This window comes from Dendrobates tinctorius, unplaced genomic scaffold, assembly GCF_039654945.1.
Source record: "Dendrobates tinctorius isolate UK_male_01 unplaced genomic scaffold, ASM3965494v1 ptg000086l, whole genome shotgun sequence".
Lineage (NCBI taxonomy): Eukaryota > Metazoa > Chordata > Amphibia > Anura > Dendrobatidae > Dendrobates > Dendrobates tinctorius.
Window position 1 is genome coordinate 70,586,261 of NW_027361754.1, and position 20,400 is coordinate 70,606,660.

At 48.8% G+C, this 20,400-nt stretch overlaps 1 protein-coding gene across 3 annotated transcripts in view; it reads right to left on the reverse strand.

Moving 5' to 3' along the window:
* VPS13D (vacuolar protein sorting 13 homolog D) overlaps positions 1-20,400 on the reverse strand; it is a 438,357-nt gene that overhangs the window by 336,132 nt on the left and 81,825 nt on the right. For all 3 annotated transcript variants that reach the window (XM_073585587.1, XM_073585586.1, XM_073585585.1), the window contains exons 17-18: positions 15,069-15,199; positions 14,852-14,984 (exon numbers count right to left, since the gene is read on the reverse strand). In XM_073585587.1, the coding sequence (XP_073441688.1) occupies positions 14,852-14,984; positions 15,069-15,199 (264 nt within the window). The remainder of the gene's footprint in view (positions 1-14,851; positions 14,985-15,068; positions 15,200-20,400) is intronic.

Consider the following 20,400-nt stretch of genomic DNA (forward strand, 5'->3'; position numbering starts at 1 on the left):
GGAGTGTGCTCTGATCCGTGCTGGGATGAGCTGACCTCTGACGCGATATGACTCCTGGATGGTGGAACAAATCCACCTGGCTATCGTGGCCTTTGAAGCGGCAAAACCCTTCCTATGACCTTCCGGGATAACAAACAGAGCATCCGTCCTTCTGAAGGATGCCGTCCTCGACACGTACCTTCTCAGAGCTCTGACTAGGTCCAGAGTGTGGAGAGCCCTTTCAAACCTGTGAACAGGGGACTGGACAAAATGAAGGCACAACAATGTCCTCGTTAAGATGTAAGGGCAAGATGACCTTTGGCAAAAAGGACGGAGACGGCCTGAGGACAATCTTGTCCTGATGGAAATTAAGGAAAGGCGCCCGACAGGAGAGAGCGGCTAGTTCCGAAACTTGTCTGATCGATGTAACTGCAACAAGGAAAGCGACCTTCCAGGACAGAAACACCAACGAAATGTCCTGAAGCGGTTCAAAGGGGGTTTCCTGTAGGGTGCTCAGAACCAAGTTGAGGTCCCAAGGCTCTAAACTCATGCGAAAGGGAGGTGCCACATGTGAAACCGCTTGTATAAAAGTCTTCACTTGAAGATTTGGCCCTTGAGTGAGCAGAGTGTGAGGCCCGAGTCCAGACCAGCCTGTGGGAACTCCAAAATGGTGGGAATGGAGAAAAAGAGAGGAGGAAAGCCATGATCCTTGCACCAAGCATAAAATGTCTTCCAGGTACGGTGATAAATGCATACCAATGTTGGTTCACGAGCACTAACCATTGTGGAGGCGACATGTTAAGAAAACCCAGCCTGTGTCAAAACCCAGGATTCAATGGCCATGCCGTTAAACACAGGGCCCCTGAGTTCTGGTGGCAAATCGGACCCGGGGAAAGCAGATCTGGATGATCCAGCAGCCTCCAGGGTACGTTGACAACGAGGCGCACCAACTCTGCGAACCACGTGCGGCGAGGCAAGTCGGAGCTATCAGGATCACTGGGACTCTTTCCGCCTTGACCTTCCTGATGACCCTCGGAAATAATGGTAGTGGGGGAAAAATGTACGGAAAATGAAAGTGGCGCCATGGAAGAACCAGAGCATCCACTCCCATTGCTCTTGGATCTTGGGACCGTGCTATAAACTGGGGAACTTTGGCAGTCAGTCTGGATGCCATCAGAGCCACATCTGGTGTCCCCTAGCGAAGACAGATCTGGCTGAAAACTTCCGGGTGAAGCTCCCACTCCCCCAAGACGAGCCCCTGACAACTGAGGAAATCTTCCGTCCAGTTTTCTACCTCTGGAATGTGCACAGCTGAGATTACAGAGTGGTTCTTCTCTGTCCAACGAAGAATGTGAGTTACCTCAGACATGGCCGCCCTGCTACGGGTATTCCCTTGATGATTGATGTATGCCAGGGCCGTGGCGTTGCCGGGTTGAATTCGGATGGGGTGACCCGCTATAAGACGATGGAACTGCTGCAGGGCCAGCCATATTGCACCGATCTCCAGAGCATTGATAAGGAGCCTCGATTCACGGGATTGACCAGCGGCCTTGAGCAGTGTGGTGACGAAAGACTGCTCCCCAGCCCAAGAGACTGGCATCGGTAGTCACCACCAGCCATCAAACCGGGAGAAAAGACTTCCCCTGATTGAGAGGAGCTCAATGTCCACCATCTGAGAGCCTGCCTGACCCTCAGAGATAAATGCCACCAGCGATCGAGGGATACGAGTTCTTGTCCCAAGCCGCCAGAAGAGCATGTTGCAGGGGACAAAGGTGCAGCTGTGCAAAAGGGACCGCTTCCATTGCGGCCACCATTTTTCCCAGTACCCTCATAGCAAACCAGATGGAATGAGAGCATGAATGACGAAGAGCGTGGGCTCCTTGTTGAAGGCCTAGGACTTTGTCTCAAGGTAGAATTACCAACCCTCGGGAGGTGTCCAGGGTCATCCCTAAAAAGGATATCTGCTGGGCTGGGATGATTGAGGATTTGCTGAAGTTTATCATCCAGCCCAGGTGAGAAAGAGTATTGAAAGTGATGCGGACGGACTCCGCGTAGTTGTGGAAAGACGGACCTTTGACCAAAAGGTTGTCTAGATAAGGCAGAATGACCACGCCCCGAGAGTGCAAAATAGACAAGACAGCTACCATGACCTTTGTGAACACTCCGGTACCATAGCGAGGCCAAAGGGCAGGGTCTTGAACTGAAAATGCTGGTCGTGCATGGTGAAGCTCAGGAATCTCTGGTGGGGAGGAAAAATCGGGATATGCAGTAAGCATCTCGGATGTCGATGGACGCTAAGAATTCCCCTTCTTCCATTGAAGTGATAACTGAACCCAGAGATTCCATTCGGAAATGACAGACCTTGACGAACCTGTTCAGAAGTTTGAAGTCTAGTATGGGTCTCACCCTTCCGTCCTTTTTTGGGACAACGAAAAGGTTTGAGTAGAAACCTTGAACCCTTTCGTTTTCTGGGACGGGGACAATGACGCGGTCGTGACGCAATGCATCTATGGCTCGGGAAAAAGCCTTTGCCCCTGCCACTGATGTTGGAGGACGAGAGAGGAAGAAATGTGTTAGGGGGGCGCGCAGCAAAATCGATCTTGTATCCGGACGACACCAGGTCTCTGACCCATTCGTCGTGGCCGACAGAAAGCCAGGCCTGATGAAATAGAAGTAGGCGGCCACCTACCCTGCTAGTGTCGACCGGATAAAGCCAGGAGTCACTGGGCAGAAAATCTTAGAGACCTAGGTCCCTTAGATCTAGACTGTTTGGGTCGAGATTTCCACTGTTGATTGGGCCTGTAAGAGACCTAGGATCCTCTGTCTCTGTGTGGAGTGTGCCCTGACCCAGAAGAAGTGGTGGTAGTGGATCAGTTCGTATTGAAGCGAAAGTATCGGAAACGGAATTGTTGTCTGCGAAAAGGAAGCCTAAGTCTCTGTTGGGGAAGAAATTTGCTAATACAGCTTTTCCCCAAATAAGCGGCCACTCTGATAAGGAAGAGATGTGAGAGACTTTGTTGACGCAGAGTCCGCTTTCCACTCTCTGAGCCAAAATGCTCTTCTGATCGTGATGGCATTAGCTGCTGACAAAGCAGCATAGCCGGTAATCACCTGCCCGAGAAATTTGACTGGCAAGGTGCGCTGTCTCAGGGGGAAGATTACTGTTCTGAATGGACTTCGCTAAGATCTCCGACCAGAAGACCATTGCCTTAGCTATGCAGGCTGCAGCGAAGGATGAGTAGAGAGCCGAACCTGAGGCCTCAAAAACAGAGCGAGCCAGATTTGCACGGATAGAAGAGTTTTAGATGCCAGGCGAGATACTGAGGGGTCTACAACCGGAGATTCAGCCCAATCTTTCCTTAGCTCAGCTGAAAAAGGATACTTTGCCTCAATAGGTTTTTGTCCTGTGAAGCGTTTATCCGGTCCCTCCCTGTGCTGATTACTTATGGCCCGATACTCAGGGTGAATGGCAAATTCCTTATGAGGGCGTTTATTCCTCTTAAAAGGACATGGCATGATCCGGAACGGAGCCAAAATCTTCCTCAACCTTTAGAGGCTGGTTGACAGCCTCAATCAGCGAATCCACCGTTTTCTGAAAATCTGGCGAATTCGGATCCAAGGAGCCGTCCGATTCATACTCAGACTCGCGTTCGCTGCTTACCTCTGGAGAGGGAGAAGCAGAGCTCTTGGACCATAAGGCACTTGTTTTCTCGGGAGACGTGCCATGGATTTGTTTTCTAGGTGCCTGTAGGCTTCCAGAGTGCTTTCGGCCCCTGCTAACCGACTGCTCCCATCTGGGGAAGGATCCATCTACATCGGTCCTGCTAACGCTCCGTTCCCCAGAAGGGTCACGGAGGGATTCAATCGCTTTGGCCAGAGAAGCCATGGATTGTGACAGTGACGAAACCCACTCAGGGGGACCTAAGTACACTGGGTTCAGTGATGGCGGAGGGCTCCTGAGTGCATTTGGGGTCACAGGATTGACAGAGAGGTGAACTCTGAGCCTTAGCAAACACAGACTGGCAGGAGGTGCATGCAGTGAAGAACACTGCAATAGCCTTGTTAGCCTTTTTAGATGCTTTGAGCAGGGACATTATATCCTTCTATATTTCTCCTTTAAAAATTAGGTATTCCTGCAGTGAAAGGGTTACAGCAGGGAGTCTGCTGTGAGTTGTCCTTGCGAAATTGCCTCAGGGACCGCTGCCGAATGTCAGCGTGTGTCTGGAGGGTCTGTGGGAGGTGAGGAGATTGCCGCTGTGATTAGGAGAGGCGCTTCTCATCCTGGGCGAGAAGCGCCAGAATAGTGGGCGGAGCCGCCGCAACGCGCCATAGCATGGGCGGGGCTTCAGGCTGGGGCCCGCAGAAGGCCGAAGCCAGGGACTAAATGTACCGGCGCCGGCGCTGATGCAGGGAGGGCCAGGGAGCGCCGCCGCTGCCAAAATGAGCCCCACTTATGCCAGCACTGCCCCAGACCGCTTTCCCAGAGCCCTCCAGCTCAAACTTACCCAGAGAAGCTGCTGGGCGGCAGGTAAGCCAGTGATATACATGTCCTCCTGCTGCCGCTGCTGGTCACAGCTGGTGCAGGGGTAAACCTCAATCCACCATCCCTTTAATAGGGAGGTGGAGAGGGACTGTCCCGCCTCCTTGCACCATCCGCTTTAATAGTGGTGGTGCAGTGGGGGCTGCACGGATGCCAAAAGGGGGCCTCTATACTTCCAAGGGGTTAAATCCCTGAGGATGGGACATGGCTAAATGTCCAGCATTAGACTTGGCTGCGGAAGAGGATACATGGAGGCGACACGCCATGTGCTCATCTGTTAAGGGTGCGGGGAGATCGGTGCCCTTTAAGGGACCCATCGCCCCTAAAAAAGCAGCCCAGGCATGGCATCCCACGTCGCAGGAGAGGATACGGGGAGGCGACACTCCCCGTGCTCGCCTGCTGATGGTTCGGGGAGATCTTGAAAAGGATCTGTCACCCCTTCGTCCAATAGAAAAAAGTAAAAATCAAAAAGTCAAATGAAAAATAAAATAAAAAGATCTTTTGGTCTGAAGACCAGACTCGTGTGCCTCCTACAGACAATAATCAAGAACTGGGTCTCTCAGAGCCAGAGGGTACTGCAGAGGAGGAGCTAACTTTTTTTGTATTAACTTAGTGTCAGCCTCCTAATGGCAGCAGCATAACACCCATGGTCCTGTGTCCCCAATGAGGCAAAGGAGAAATTATTTTTATTCTTACTGGTACACTAGGGTTTTTTGGATGAAAAATTGGCATTGCCCGATTTGGCCTATGGATGTTGGACATGGATTGAGGCATGAGACACAGGACCAGCTCTCAAGCCAGTGCGGTGGTTGGGAATGGTGGGCTTGAGTTTGGCTTGGTTAGTTTAGTCTTGTAAATATTTGTATAATTAGAGTTTATTTTCTATAATAATTTATTTTTTAATAATAGTAAAAATGTTTACATACCGTATATACTCGCGTATAAGCCGAGATATTCAGCCCATTTTTGGGGGCTGAAAGTCCCCCTCTCAGCTTATACGCGAGTCATATACCGGGGGTCGGCCGGACGGGGGTGTAGGAGATCATACTCACCTCTCCTAGCATGTCTCTTGCAGCCCCCCGTGCTTATTCCATCTTCTCCGCACTGTTTTTCCTGCTTTCAGCGGTCACGTGGTGCCACTCATTACATATGTGCATATGTAATGAGCGACACCACGTGACCGCTGAAAGCAGGAAGAACAGCCCTGAGAAGATGGAATAAGCACGGGGGCTGCAAGAGACATGCTAGGAGAGGTGAGTATAGTGGAGGGAGCCATATTCACCTGTCCCCCGTTCCACCGCTGCGCGTCGCTCTGCTGCTTGCTTCCTCTGGCAGTGACGTTCAGGTCAGAGGGTGCCATGACGTAGTTAGCAGGCGTTCTCTGCCTGAACAGTCACTGCAAAGCCGGCAACGCTGAGGAGCAGCAGCTGCAGCAGCAGGGACGAGGTGAGTATATAGGTTTTCTTTTTTTTTAATTGAGGCAGCAGCAGCAGCAGCATTATAAGGGGACACTAATAACTGTGCATCATTGTAAGGGGCCGCTCACTGTGCAGCATTATAAGGGGCCACTAATAACTGTGCATCATTGTAAGGGGCCGCTCACTGTGCAGCATTATAAGGGGCCACTAATTACTGTGCATCATTGTAAGGGGCCGTAGCTTTGGCATTTTCCACCCTAGGCTTATACGCGAGTCATTAAGTTTTCCCAGTTTTTTGTGACAAAATTAGGTGGGTCGGCTTATACACGAGTATATACGGTATACATTTTTGCCGACTATTGTTTACTTTATATATTGTTTGTGATTATTATTTTCTTTGGTAACCTGACCAGAAGTCAATAGTGTAAGTAGTTATTTTCTGTATATCTACATATATAATCACCAGTTGGCCGCTGTCATCGAATCCCATAAGGCACCGCGGCAGTCCCACATGTGCAGTTCGTGTCCACAAGTGACAAACATGTCACCGCTATTCCCGTGCAGGCGCAGTAACAGCCGCGCCGTTACTATGCATACGTGAGAATAGCGGTGACGTCAATGTCACTTGCGCAGGCGCAGTTTGTGAGAACTGCGCCTGCGCAAGAGACATACACGTCACCGCTATTCTCGCGCATACGTAGTAATGACGCGGCTGTTACTGCGACTGAGCGGGAATAGCGGTGACGTGTATGTCACTTGCAGTTCGTGGCCACAAGGAACAGCCACTGCGCCTGCGTGGGGATTACCTCAGGCAGCAGTAAATTCCGTTGTGGCGGCAAGGAACAGCCACTGCGCCTGCTCGCAGTTTGTGGCCGCAAGAAACAGCCACTGCGCATGCGTGGGGATTACCAGGCAGCAGTAAATTCTGACAGCCCCACATATACACCATTTTTCTTTTAAATAGCCACTGCACCTGATTGGGAATTACCTCAGGCAGCAGTCAATTCCGCCAGCCCCACATACACACCTGTTTGTTTAAAAATCTACATAACTACCGCATGTCCAACTAGCATTCATTGAGGAAGGAATCTAACAGCAGTGCCACTTACTGAAGTGCAGGTTTTTCACTTACTTTCTGTTTTTTTCGTCCACTTTGGGAACGGACAATCACACACACATACAAACTGCATAAAACAATGTACCACCTCCAATTATAGTCACAACAGCTTACAAGAGACAACATAGGGTAAATAGACACACAGCACACAAGGGAGACACCACATAGCGAACACCGCTCAAGAAACACTACACCAGATATCAAAATACAGCACACAACAAGGAAGAAACAGTGCACAAGGGGTAAAAGACGTCAAATGACCCGACACATACAATCCAAAAATACAGAGGAATGATATAAAACAGATTTGTTGGAAAGCGCAAACGTTGTGAGACATGTCCGCTGCTCCTGTCAACACCACTAAGCATACACAGATGTTAATTTCACCACACTCCTGATGCGATAGCATCGGATCTTTTTTTAGTATGTATAATATGTGTGTGCTAATAGAAAGAGCGGCTGGACTATTTTCATTATATTGATTATTTTCTGGTTGATAATTTTGTTATGTTTCTGTTATTATTATGTTTTCTATTTTTACAATAAAAGATCTACTGGATGTAACTCAGGATCAGTACAGGATCAGTAATGTAATGTATGTACACAGTGCCTGCACCAGCAGAATAGTGAGTGCAGCTCTGGAGTATAATACAGGATGTAACTCAGGATCAGTACAGGATCAGTAATGTAATGTATGTACACAGTGACTGCACCAGCAGAATAGTGAATGCAGCTCTGGAGTATAATACAGGATGTAACTCAGGATCATTAATGTAATGTATGTACACAGTGACTGCACCAGCAGAATAGTGAGTGCAGCTGTTGCTCGCTCTGGTAATCGTGCCTGTGGTCGTTACTGATCCTGCTGTGCACGCTTTTGAGCTCCTGAGGAACCACCACCTCTCCACCCAGGGACTTGCTCTCTCACCTACCCAGGAAGGGAGTGTGATTCCTGGGACGAGCAATGTAGCCAAGTCCCAGGCTTCTGTTTCCCGGACCAGGCCGGCGGGGGCAGAAGAAACCAGCAACCGGCCTGCACATCAGAGGACTTGGGGGTGAGAAGCTCCACCAGGAGTCGCAGCAATGTGGTTCCTACTCCCCGCGGGTCTACAGAGACCCAGAGAAGCCACAAGGCTTCCAACATGGAGAAGCCTGCTAACGTGCATGATGGTGGTCCTTCCGGAGGAAATCTGTGTGCTCACGGAGGTGAGGCTGACCTCTGAGAGAGGTTGGTGGCTGCAGAAACCCCGGGAGTCTGTATCCACCTATGGCTCCCGGGTCATGAGCCACCTCCGTGAGTATGAAGATGCGAATAAGACCATTAGGAGGCTCCAGGAGGAGCTGCGCTGGACAAGCGCTAAAGCTGCAGGTTCCTCCAAGCCATGGAAAACGCAACTCCAGGCAGGGGTAAAGAGGTTGAAGCTTTAAATTAATGAGCTGGAGGTAAGGAAAGCCTTCATAAGAGAGAAGAGTGGTCCCTTCAAGGAAAAACTACTGAATGAGGACAGATTTAGAAAAATGGCTGATAACAGAGAGCAAAGGCAGATGTGGGGCTGCAGCTTGAGAGCCAGGTGGATGATGATGAGGAGGAGGATGACGATGACCAGCAGAAAGCATCACCTAGCAGCCTGCAAAGTCACCCACAGGCCATATGCAGCGAGCTCCCTGCAGGACAGGTGACACTGACATCTGGGCGCAGTTCTGATGGCTCTGGGGAGGACATTGATAACAGCAGCCAGGAAGGGGGGCTAATAGTGGAGATAAAGCTCCTGGAGTCCCCAGTGTGCCTTCCAAACTTCCATCTTGGTGACGATTTACCGGAGGAGGCACCTGCGGGCCAGAAGAAAAAGGCAAAGACCACCAAGCCAAAGCTGCAGGAAGCGGTAAGCTATGTGTATGCCCCCTCCCTGCATCCCCTGAGTCGGCTGCAGGGTCAGCTTGCTGTATAAGCCCCGATGCCCAGCTTGGGTTCTGCTGTGGATCAAGTGCAAAGGCATGGGGAGATTACAGAGCACGGTAGTGAGGTGCAGAGCTCAGTCTCTGCTTGTAGTAGCGGGGACGTAGCAGCAAATACATCAGCCGAGGCTGGACAGTGAGGGCGGCGGGCGTACTGTCAGGCTACGATTCTGTGGCACACTCCTCAGTGGTAGGGGGGAGCAGCCCAATGTCGGGGGCAGCCCCGGTAGCCTTGGCGCCCCTGAATGCTGTTGCCACTAATCACTTAGCTGAAAAGCGGCGGCAGTGTGAGGGGGTTGCCGGGGCTGGGAGTTCCGGTCCTTCCTAAGTCCTGTTCTGTGTTGGCGCCACTGGTCAGTAAGATCCTGATAAAGGATCAACGGCGCCTCACAGCGGCAAAAGATCAGCGGCATCTGGTATCAACCGTGAAGCAATGGAAATTACCATCTGATGATGCGGAGGGTACACATAAGACCAGGGGTGAGGTCGCTTTCAGTACTTTGGAGGAGACTGAGCCCCTTGAACCTGATGATGCGGAGGTCAAAATGTCACCCTTGCTGTCACTGGTCCAGTAGAAGTGAAGGTGGTGGGTATGGATGAGGAAAAATCTTTGTTTAGGGGTGTGGTTGCTGGTTTGGTGGAGGGTGAAGGTGTTATGAAGGTGGGTAATAGTGATACTGTTGATGTGGATGTGGTCACTGGTCTGGTTTCCCCCTCAGTGGTGGCAGAACCAGTCAGGAGTTATGCCACTGTCACTTCTGGGGGAAATAGGGCATACTCCTCGTCTCCGGGCTTTGGGGGTGGCGTGTTGCAGCGGCGTCTCCTGGAGGCTCTAAAGAAGGGGGAGAGATCACTAATGGTAGAGGGTCGAGAAGTTGATCTAGCCTTCTAGATAGAGAGGCATGACCTCGGGGCCTTCCGATAGCAGAGAGGGGGGATACAGCGTGGTCCCTCTCAATAGCCGGGCCGCGCAGTGTGCGTAGGAATGTGGTCCGTCTTCGGGGGAGGGGCAGTGATACATGTCCTCCAAGGTATAAGGTTGTGAAGCTCATGCTAAGGATGGGCTTCAAGGCCATTAACACATACGGCTTGATACATCCCTATTCCACACCTGAGTTTGATGTCAGCTTTATTCGGCCGGATGGGCTGGTCGAATAATGAATTGGGAAAAAATGAGCCTGGCTGGCGAGACTTTGCTGTTCAGGTGGTGTCTCGCTAAAACAAGGTCAAGAAAGTGACCGTGAAGACCTGTAACGAGTAGCTTTCATGTTATGATATCATGACGTGGCTTGGCCGATATGGCGAGGTGACGTAGATGCTAAAATTAAGTGACGAGTTTGGTATCTGGTCAGGGGTCTGGACGTTTATGGTAAAACTTAAGCATTCATGTGGTACGGTTGCCCACATACCATCATTTGCCTTCCTGGGTAGGGATCGTATCTTGGTCTTCTACCAGGAGCAACCGAAGCTCTGTCACAGGTGCGGAAACACCAAACACTTCAGTGCAAGCTGCACTGTGAAGAAATATGCATTGTGTGGAGATATCGGCCATCTTGCTGCATCTTCTGTGGAGATTAGGTGCCATCTGTGTGGTGAGTAAGGTCACCCATTCAGCCGTTGTCCTCGCTCCTTGGCTAATGCAGTCGTGACCCTGGTGGGAGAAAGCCGTGAGGCTGATTCTGCTGGGGAAGTGACTAGCATGGGTGAGGGGACAAAGAGGAAAAGCAATAAAAAGACACCTGCCCAGTTGAGGCATCAAGACAAGCGCAGACAGGAGAAGGAGCTGGGACAGCCCCGGGCTACTGGGGCGACCCCTGTCCTGGACGCCAGTCTTGCTGCTGAGGCCCCAAGGGATGATGAGTTAGGTGAGGAGGGCAGGAGGATCCACAGGGAGAAAAGCGCCACTGCCTCCGAATTCTCCCATTATGAAAGCATGAATGAGGAAAATAGGCAGTGGCTAGAGGACAAGCGTAAGCTCGGCATCAAAAAGAGAAAGAAGGGAGATAAAACATCTTCTCATGCTCTGACCAAGGTACCTAAGGAAGGAAAAAAAGACTCCACTCTGGTTGGTCTTTCTAACCGTCTCCAAGCCCTTGAGAACATCTCTTCCTCTGAGGAGGAAGCTAAAGGTGAGGTTCCAGCTTCGGTGGGGCTTACAGGGGGTGCAGAGTCTCCTTCTTTTGGGGATGTAAGGTCCATGGAGGCAGGGACTGGCCCAGAGTCCGGAGACTAGGACGTTAAAAAGAAAAAAAACACGTGGGAATGGACACCTCGGCGTCGTTAAAGAGGGGGAAGGATTCCTCCTCTGAGGCAGAGGATAAGGGGAGTGGGAAGAAGAAAGTCATCTAACTCAATCACCAATGATGGCGGTACCCACGCCGTTGGCGTCCATTAATGTCGCCAGCATAAAGTCAAATACAGCCAGATTTGTGGCCTTTGATTTTTTTCAGGCGGGTTGAAGCTGACATTTTCTTTTTGCAAGAGACCAGGCTACCAAACATGTGTTTCAGGCTAAGAGGGAGTGGAGACTCGGGCCCTCCTACTGGTCTCTTGTGGCTGAGCCGTATAATGGAGTGGTGGTCTTTTTTACCACATCGGTGGAATGCCGACCGGTTATTGAGTTAGAAATAGGGAGGTGCCTGATCTTAAATGTCCTCATGAAGGGACAAGAGCTCCGGCTCATTAACATCTATGGTCCCCAATCTAAGTTGGACCGGAATGTCACTTTATAAGGATCAAGCCCTACCTTTTGACAAGTCAGCAGGTGGTCTTTGGAGGGGACTTCAATATTGTAACGAGGCCCCAAGATAGAAGAGGTTCCAGAGACAAGCTGACTTATGATAGTATCGCCCATAAAAGCATAGCTAGTGAGGCTCGCCTGGTGGATGTCCATATTCGGCATACCCCAGGTCACATGGGGTTCACCTATCACAGAGGTAACTGTAGGTCCAGAATAGATAGGTTTCATTTAAAGGAGGAAGCTGTTTCTTCAGCAGTGTCTGTTGCTGAGGTGGAGTTCTCCGACCACTGTTTAAATTTGTTTTCTCTGAATGTTGCAGAGACCCTCCGGATAGGAAGAGGCTTTTGAAGGCTCAATTTGACCCTCTTGGAAGAGGCGGAGATAAGACTGTCCTGTGCGGATTTTCTTCAGAGCCAGGTACCCTTACTGGATCTTTGTAGTAGTAAATCAGAGTGGTGGGAGATGTTCAAAAAAAGGGTGGTGAGATTATTCCTCCAGCTCTCGAGCCTTAGGAGTTTGAGCAGGTACTGCCTGTATCATGGTCTGAGTAGGAAACTCGAGCATCTTGTCTCAACTGAAGGTAGCCGCGAGGAGATCTCCAGAGTGAAATGTTTGCTTATGAGGTGTCAGACACGCATCTTTGGTTTTTGAGAGGGATTACGGGAAGCACCGCTCGCCCAACTCTTATAGAAACTGCAAGATGTCAGTGAATAGTAAAGTAGTTAAAGGACCGGTCGCCACTACAGGGTCCCTGAGGCGATCCAGATCAGGGATTCTGGAGGTTGTCAGATCCTTCTACTCGCACCTCTTGGGGAAGACCCCTCTCTTGACGTTTTGACAGATGATCAGGGAAGAGGAAGTTAAGTTGGCGATTGAAAGGCTTCCCCCCCCCAAAAAAAAAAAAAAAAAAAAAAAATCGCCTGGTCCAGATTGCTTAACATCTGAATTCTATAAGACCTTTAAGAACGCTTTGGTTTCCCTCTTGACTGAGGTATTCAATGAGTGTCTTTCCTCGGGCACTCTGCCAAAGTCAATGAGGAGGTCTGCCCTGATCATCTTGTCAAAGGGTAAGGACCAATCTTGCACTGAGAAATGGCATCCCATAGCAATAGTAATGTCATGTATGTACACAGTGACTGAAACCAGCACAATACTGAGTGCAGCTCTGGAGTATAATACAGGAGGTAACTCAGGGTCAGTACAAGATCAGTAATGTAATTGTTCTGTCTCCGACATTCAATTTAAAATCTCTGATTATTTGTTTGACAATATTTGCTGTAATTTACATAGACTGTATTTGTTTTCAGTGTTTTGACTCCCTCTAGTGACCAGTGTCATATTCGCAGCCTTATGATTGTTTTACTTTCACTTTCAATGCCTGTATCTTTCCCTCTTTTTTCAGTGCATTATGGTAGCTTTGCAGTGTATTCTGGTAGCTTTTGCAAATCACTGTGGTAGTTTCCCTCCAGTTCGTTTATTTTCCTTCAGCCTGCATTCAGGAAGCATCTCATCTTTCCTCTCCCCTTGTGATTGCATCGCTGGTATGTACTCATGCTTTCTGTAGCTAATTCCTGTCTTATTTCATAGAATCATAGAGTTGGAAGGGACCTCCTGGGCCATCTGGTCCAACCCCCTGCTCAAAAGCAGGATTCGCTAAATCATCCCAGACAGATGTCTGTCCAGCCTCTGTTTGAAGACTTCTATTGAAGGAGAACGCACCACCTCTCGTGGCAGCCTGTTCCAATCATTGATCACTCTGTCAAAAAAATTTTTCTAATATCTAATCTGTGTCTCCTCCCATTCAGTTTCATCCCATTGCTTCTAGTCTTTCCTTCTGCAAATGAGAATAAAGATGATCCTTCTACAATGTGACAGCCCTTGAGATATTTGTAGACAGCTATTAAGTCTCCTCTCAGTCTTCTCTTCTGCAAGCTAAACATTCCCAAATCCTGTAACCTTTCCTCATAAGACAGGGTTTGCAGACCAGTCACCATTCTGGTCGCTCTTTTCTGAACTTGCTCCAGTTTGTTGATGTCTTTTTTAAAATGTGGTGCCCAAAACTGGACACAGTATTCCAGATGAGGTCTGACCAAAGAGGAGTAGAGGCCAATAATGACTTCACATGACAGACTGCATGCTTCTGTTAATACATCCTAGAATTGCATTTGCCTTTTTTGCTGCTGCATCACACTGTTGACTCATATTCAGTCTGTGATCTATTAGTATACCCAAGTCTTTTTCACATGTGCTGTTGCTTAGCCCTATTCCTCCCATCCCATTCTGTATATGCTTTTTTCATTTTTATTGCCTAGATGTAGTACTTTGCATTTTTCCCTGTTAAAAACCATTCTGTTAGTTGCTGCCCACTGCTCCAGTTTATTTATATCTTTTTGAATCCTCTCTCTCTCTTCTCTAGTGTTAGCTATCCCTCCGAGCTTTGTGTCTAGCCTAGTTTAATCAGCTATTAGTGTGCAATGTTCATTCACAGTGTACTATGTATGTTATGTATAATGTATTTCTACTATGCTCCTGTACTGATTGTATGTATATTGTATTGTTTTCAGTTTCACCTCATCAATATATCAAGTTCAATAAAAGCACAGACTCAACCTACAGTCTCCTTATTGGACCCGGTATAGTGGTTTAGCTGAACTGTATAACTGCAATAAAGTCTGCTTCATTCAGTGAGGACAGAAAAGTAATGTATGTACACAGTGACTGCACCAATAGAATAGTGAGAGCAACTATGGAGTATAATACAGGAAGTAACTCCGTATCAGTAATGTAATGTATGTACACAGTGACTCAACCAACAGAATAGTGAGTGCAGCTCTGGGGTATAATACAGGAGGTAACTCAGGATCAGTATAGGATCAATAATGTAATGCATGTACACAGTGACTGCATCAGCAGAAGAGTGAGTACAGCTCTGGAGTATAATACAGGATCAGTAAAAGCTAAGAAATTAATTGTATTTATAAAGTTACCCAACTTATGTAGATTAATTCTGCTTTTAGACAGTAAAATTAGGACCATACATAGATTTTAGAACACATTATAAAAGTCACATGGAATAATCATTTATTGTTCAAATTTTCTACCTTGGGAATTGGTTAGTAAAATACTTCCTAAGTCCACTACTACTAGAACTGGATCTTTGCTCAGGAAATCATCAGGAAAGATGACCTGAGGGGCACAGATATCAAGACGCAATGTCCAGCGACGACTGTTTTCCTGAGAAGAATAAAATCAGACAAAAACATTCAATAGTAAAATATAAATCCAGTAAAATAAAAGACATTGCTATAAAACACTTACAATAAATTCCCCGACCAGTAACCGATCAATTGTTTGTCGAATTTCAGCTTTTGTTTGTATTTTTAACTTATTGTATTGTCTCCTCGCAGCTTCAGCCACTCTGAGCTCCAGCTCCGACTGATAGCCGAACCCTGAAAGAGAGAAAGACTTCATGATGTATGTAACAACTATGGATAGCAAAATCTCAGAAAGTCAGAATTGGTAACTGAGGACTAATAATTCGCACTTCGTCTCTGTAATGAAGCCGCAGCCTCTTCCGTGACATTTCAAATGCAGTGTCCCTGTTTTTGTATCAGGTACTAGACTCATGATGCGGAGTCTGCAATGATATAAATTGGAAAAAGCAGGAGAGACAGAGAGCAGAGTGCAAGGAGCAAAAGATGGAGAGAGTGAAAAATGGAGTGTGAGCGTAAGAGAGGGTGACGAAGAGCCAAGAATAAAGAGCAAGCGATGGAGAAAGGGAATAAAGATTATACAGGTAAAGACAGTGGAGATAAAATAAAGGTATAGAGAGAAAGAAGGGAATAGATAGAAAGCAGGTGATAGAGTAAATGAGATAAAGAGGGTGAAAGACTGAGCATAACAGAGTGAAAGATGGAGAGGGACATGAAGAGTCAGAGTCAAGAATGAAGAGCAAGAGGTGGCCAAAGGGAGAGGTACAAAGTATAGATGAAAAGATAAAAAGAGAGGTATGGAGAGAAAGCAGGGAACACAGAGAAACCCGGTGAGAGGGTGAAATATAGAGAAAATGAGAGATAAGAGAGGCACAGCGAAATAGATATCAAGGAAAAGACAGATGGAGAAAGAGTGAGAGAGACACAGATAAACAGAGAGGCAGATAGAGATATGGAGAGCAAAAGATGGAGAGGGAGAGGGATACAGGGACTAGATAGAGTACCATTTTGAAAGATAGAAAGCAAGAAATAGAGAGAAAGATGGACGAAAAAAGGAATAAGGTGAGAGAAAAAGGGATACAGAGATGACAGGAAGAGAGAAGAAAAGAGTGATAATTAGAGGGATAATGAATGAGAGACAAACAGGGATATAGAGAGAGGGATAATGAGTGAGAGACAAAATGAGATAGAGAGAGGGATAAAGAGAGAGACAAAAAGACAGAGAGGGACAAAAAGACAGACAGAGAGAGGGACATCGGCAGAGAGAGAGGAACATCGACAGAGAGAGGGACAAAGACAGAGAGGGGGACATCGACAGACAGAGAAGGGGACATCGACAGACAGAGAGAGGGACATAGAGAGGGACAAAGACAGAGAGGGGGACATCGACAGACAGAGAGGGGGACATCGACAGACAGAGAGAGAGATTCAGTGAAAAGGCAGCCATCCAACTAGTAGGAACTAGTGAAACGGCAGCCATCCAGCTAGTGGGATTCAAGTCACTGGCTACACAGAGACTTAGGCTAGTTTCACACTAGCGTTTATGAGCGCAGCGATGGCCTGCGCACGGCCGCCGCTAAGCCCCGCCCCCTTCCGCGCCTCCGCCGGTAGCTGCGCCTACCGGCGCATGACGCTGCATGCGCCCTGCGTCCCCTATCTTTATCACTGGGGGCGCAGGCCGTACTCAATATGCGTTTGGCGGCGCATGCGTCCTTTTGACAGTGTGCCAAACGCAACCTGCTGCAGTTTGGTTGCGCCGGCGCACCGTCAAAAAGGCGCATGCGCCGCCAAACACATATTGCGCACGGCCTGCGCCCCCCAGTGATAAAGATTGGGGACGCAGGGTGCATGCAGCGTCATGCGCCGGTAGGCGGAGCTACCGGCGGAGGCGCGGCGGTGGGCGGGGCTTAGCGTCGGCCGTGCGCAGGCCGTCGCTGCACTCATAAACGCTAGTGTGAAACTAGCCTTAGAGTGCCTTGCAAAAGTATTCGGCTCCCTGAAACGTTTCAACCTTTTCCCACATATCATGCTTCAAGCATAAAGATACCAAATGTAAATTTTTGGTGAAGAATCAACAACAAGTGGAACACAATTGTAAAGTTGAACGAAATGTATTGGTTATTTTAAATGTTTACTTTCAGTTCAGCAAACTCACTCCAGAAGTTCATTGTGGATCTCTGAATGATCCAATGTTGTCCTAAATGATTAATTATGATAAATATTATCCACCTGTGTGTAATCAAGTCTCCGTATAAATGCACCTGCTCTATGATAGTCTCAGGGTTCTGTCTGAAGCACAGAGAGCATCATGAAGACCAAGGAACACAACAGGCTGGTCCGTGATACTATTGTGGAGAAGTTTAAAGCCGGATTTGGATACAAAATGATTTCCAAAACTTTTAACATCCCAAGGAGCACTGTGCAAGCGATCATATTGAAATGGAAGGAGTATCATACCACTGCAAATCTACCAAGACCAGGCCGTGCCTCTAAACTTTCATCTCAAACAAGGAGAAGACTGATCAGAGATGCAGCCAAGAGGCCCATGATCACTCTGGATGAACTGCAGAGATCTACAGCTGAGGTGGGACAGTCTGTCCATAGGACAACAATCAGTCTTACATTGCACAAATCTGGCCTTTATGGAAGAGTGGCAAGAAGAAAGCCATTTCTCAAAGATATCCATAAAAAGTGTCATTTAAAGTTTGCAACAAGCCACCTGGGAGATACACCAAACATGTGGAAGAAGGTGCTCTGGTCAGATGAAACCAAAATAAAAGTTTTTGGCTCAATGCCAAACGAGATGTTTGGCATAAAGGCAACACAGCTCATCACCCTGAACACAACATCCCCACTGTCAAACATGGTGGTGGCAGCATCATGGTTTGGGCCTGCTTTCTTCAGCAGGGACAGGGAAGATGGTTAAAATTGATGGGAAGATGGAAGGAGCCAAATACAAGACCATTCTTGAAGAAAACCTGTTGGAGTCTGCAAAAGACCTGAGACTGGGACGGAGATTTGTCTTCCAACAAGACAATGATCCCAAACATAAAACAAAATCTACAATGGAATGGTTCACAAATAAACGTATCCAGGTGTTAGAATGGCCAAGTCAAAGAACAGACCTGAATCCAATTGAGAATCTGTGGAAAGAGCTGAAAACTGCTGTTCACAAACGATATCCATCAAACCTCACTGAACTTGAGCTGTTTGCCAAGGAACAATGGGCAAGAATTTCAGTCTCTTGAAGTACAAAACTGATAGACATACAGGGCCGTATTTGCCACTAGGCACTCGTGGGCCCGTGCCTAGGGCGGGACTCTGCGGGTGGGCGGCACCTGAGCAATGTTTTTTTTTTGTGTCCGAGACTGTCCATCCCTCCTCCCTCGATGACCTCATACTCACCTCCTCCGGCTCCAGCGGTGCCTGAAGCGCCGATGATCTCTTCGCTGGCATGCTTCTTACTGTTTGCGCGGTCACGTGGTACCGCTCTTTACAGTAATGAATATGGACGCCACGCCACTCCAATAGGCGTGGCATCCATATTTATGACCTTAATGAGCGGTACCACGTGACCGCGCGCACCGGAAGCATGCCGGCAGGAGGTAAACATCTTACACGTGCACGGACCGTGCGACACAGAGGACTCAGGTGAGCTCAAGGGAGGGGGGGGGGGAGAGAATGGGCCCAGAGAGCCATGCATACGGGTGGAGACTGAGCCCGGAGCCATGCATACAAGGGGGGGGGGGGGGAGACTGAGTCCAGAGCCATGCATAAGGGGGGGGAGACTGAGCCCAGAGCCATGCATGTAGGAGGAGACTGAGCCCAGAGCCATGCATGGGGGGAGGGAATGAACCCAGAGCCATGCATGGGGGGGGGGAATGAGCCCAGAGCCATGCATACGGGGGGACTGAGCCCAGAGCCATGCATACGGGGGGGGACTGAGCCCAGAGCCATGCATATGGGGGGGATTTAGCCCAGAACCGTGCATACATGGGGGAGAATGAGCCCAGAGCCATGCATAGGGGGGAATGAGCCCAGAGCCATGCATGGGGGGAGAATTAGCCCAGAGCCATGCATACGGGGGGTGGGGGGGAGACTGAGCCCAGAGCCATGCATACGGGGGGGGGGGGGGAATGAGCCCAGAGCCATGCATACAGGGGAGAATGAGCGCCCGGGTTTAATGAGTTCTAGGGGGGGGAAATGAGCGCAGCCTGCACTGGGGAGATGGCTGCACTGGGGAGACGGCTGCACTGGGGACATGGCTGCAGTAGGGAGAAGGCTGCACTAAGGGAGAAGGCTGCACTAAGGGAGACGGCTGCACTAAGGGAGACGGCTGCACTAAGGGAGACGGCTGCACTAAGGGAGACGGCTGCACTAAGGGAGACGGCTGCACTAAGGGAGACGGCTGCACTAAGGGAGACGGCTGCACTAAGGGAGACGGCTGCACTAAGGGAGACGGCTGCACTAAGGGAGACGGCTGCACTAAGGGAGACGGCTGCACTAAGGGAGACGGCTGCACTAAGGGAGACGGCTGCACTAAGGGAGACGGCTGCACTAAGGGAGACGCTGCACTAAGGGAGACGCTGCACTAAGGGAGACGGCTGCACTAAGGGAGACGGCTGCACTAAGGGAGACGGCTGCACTAAGGGAGACGGCTGCACTAAGGGAGACGGCTGCATTAAGGGAGACGGCTGCACTGGGGAGATGGCTGCACTGGGGAGAAAGGCTACTTTCACATCAGCGATTTTTGCTAAAGTGTCTGCATTAGTCATACTCACCAATGGGGGAGGCAGCACTAAAAGTGCCTATGGCAGCACAAACTCTAAATACGGCCCTGGAGATATACACCAAGTGACTTGCAGCTGTAATCGCACCAAAAGGTGGTGCAACAAAATATTAAGTTAAAAGGGCCGAATAATATTGCACGCCCCACTTTTCAGTTTTTGAATTGCCACAAAAATTTAAAATAAACAATAAATTTCGTTCAACTTCACAATTATGTCCCACTTGTTGTTGATTCTTCACCAAAAATTTACATTAGGTATCTTTATGTTTGAAGCATGATATGTGGGAAAAGGTTGAAAAAGTTCCAGAGAGCCAAATACTTTCACAAGGCACTGTAATACAGCTACAGCAATCTCTGCACAGCCAAGCATTCCTCCAAGACATTATGTCTCACAAATCACACAGGACAAGATCTGTTACCTCTGTCTCCTCAAAGACTACATCCATCAGCAGCGCGGTCGCCATTGCCCGCGTAAATGCTGAAGCCGCCAAAATGTGAGCAAGCTTTGCTGACGAAGAGATGCAACTTAAATTAGAGAAAGCACGCCTAGATGACCAAGAGAGAAGGTCACGCTTAGAGAGATATGAGCAAGAGAGAAAGACGTAGTTAGAGAAGGCACGCGTGGATGCCACCTTAGAGAGCCTAGCAG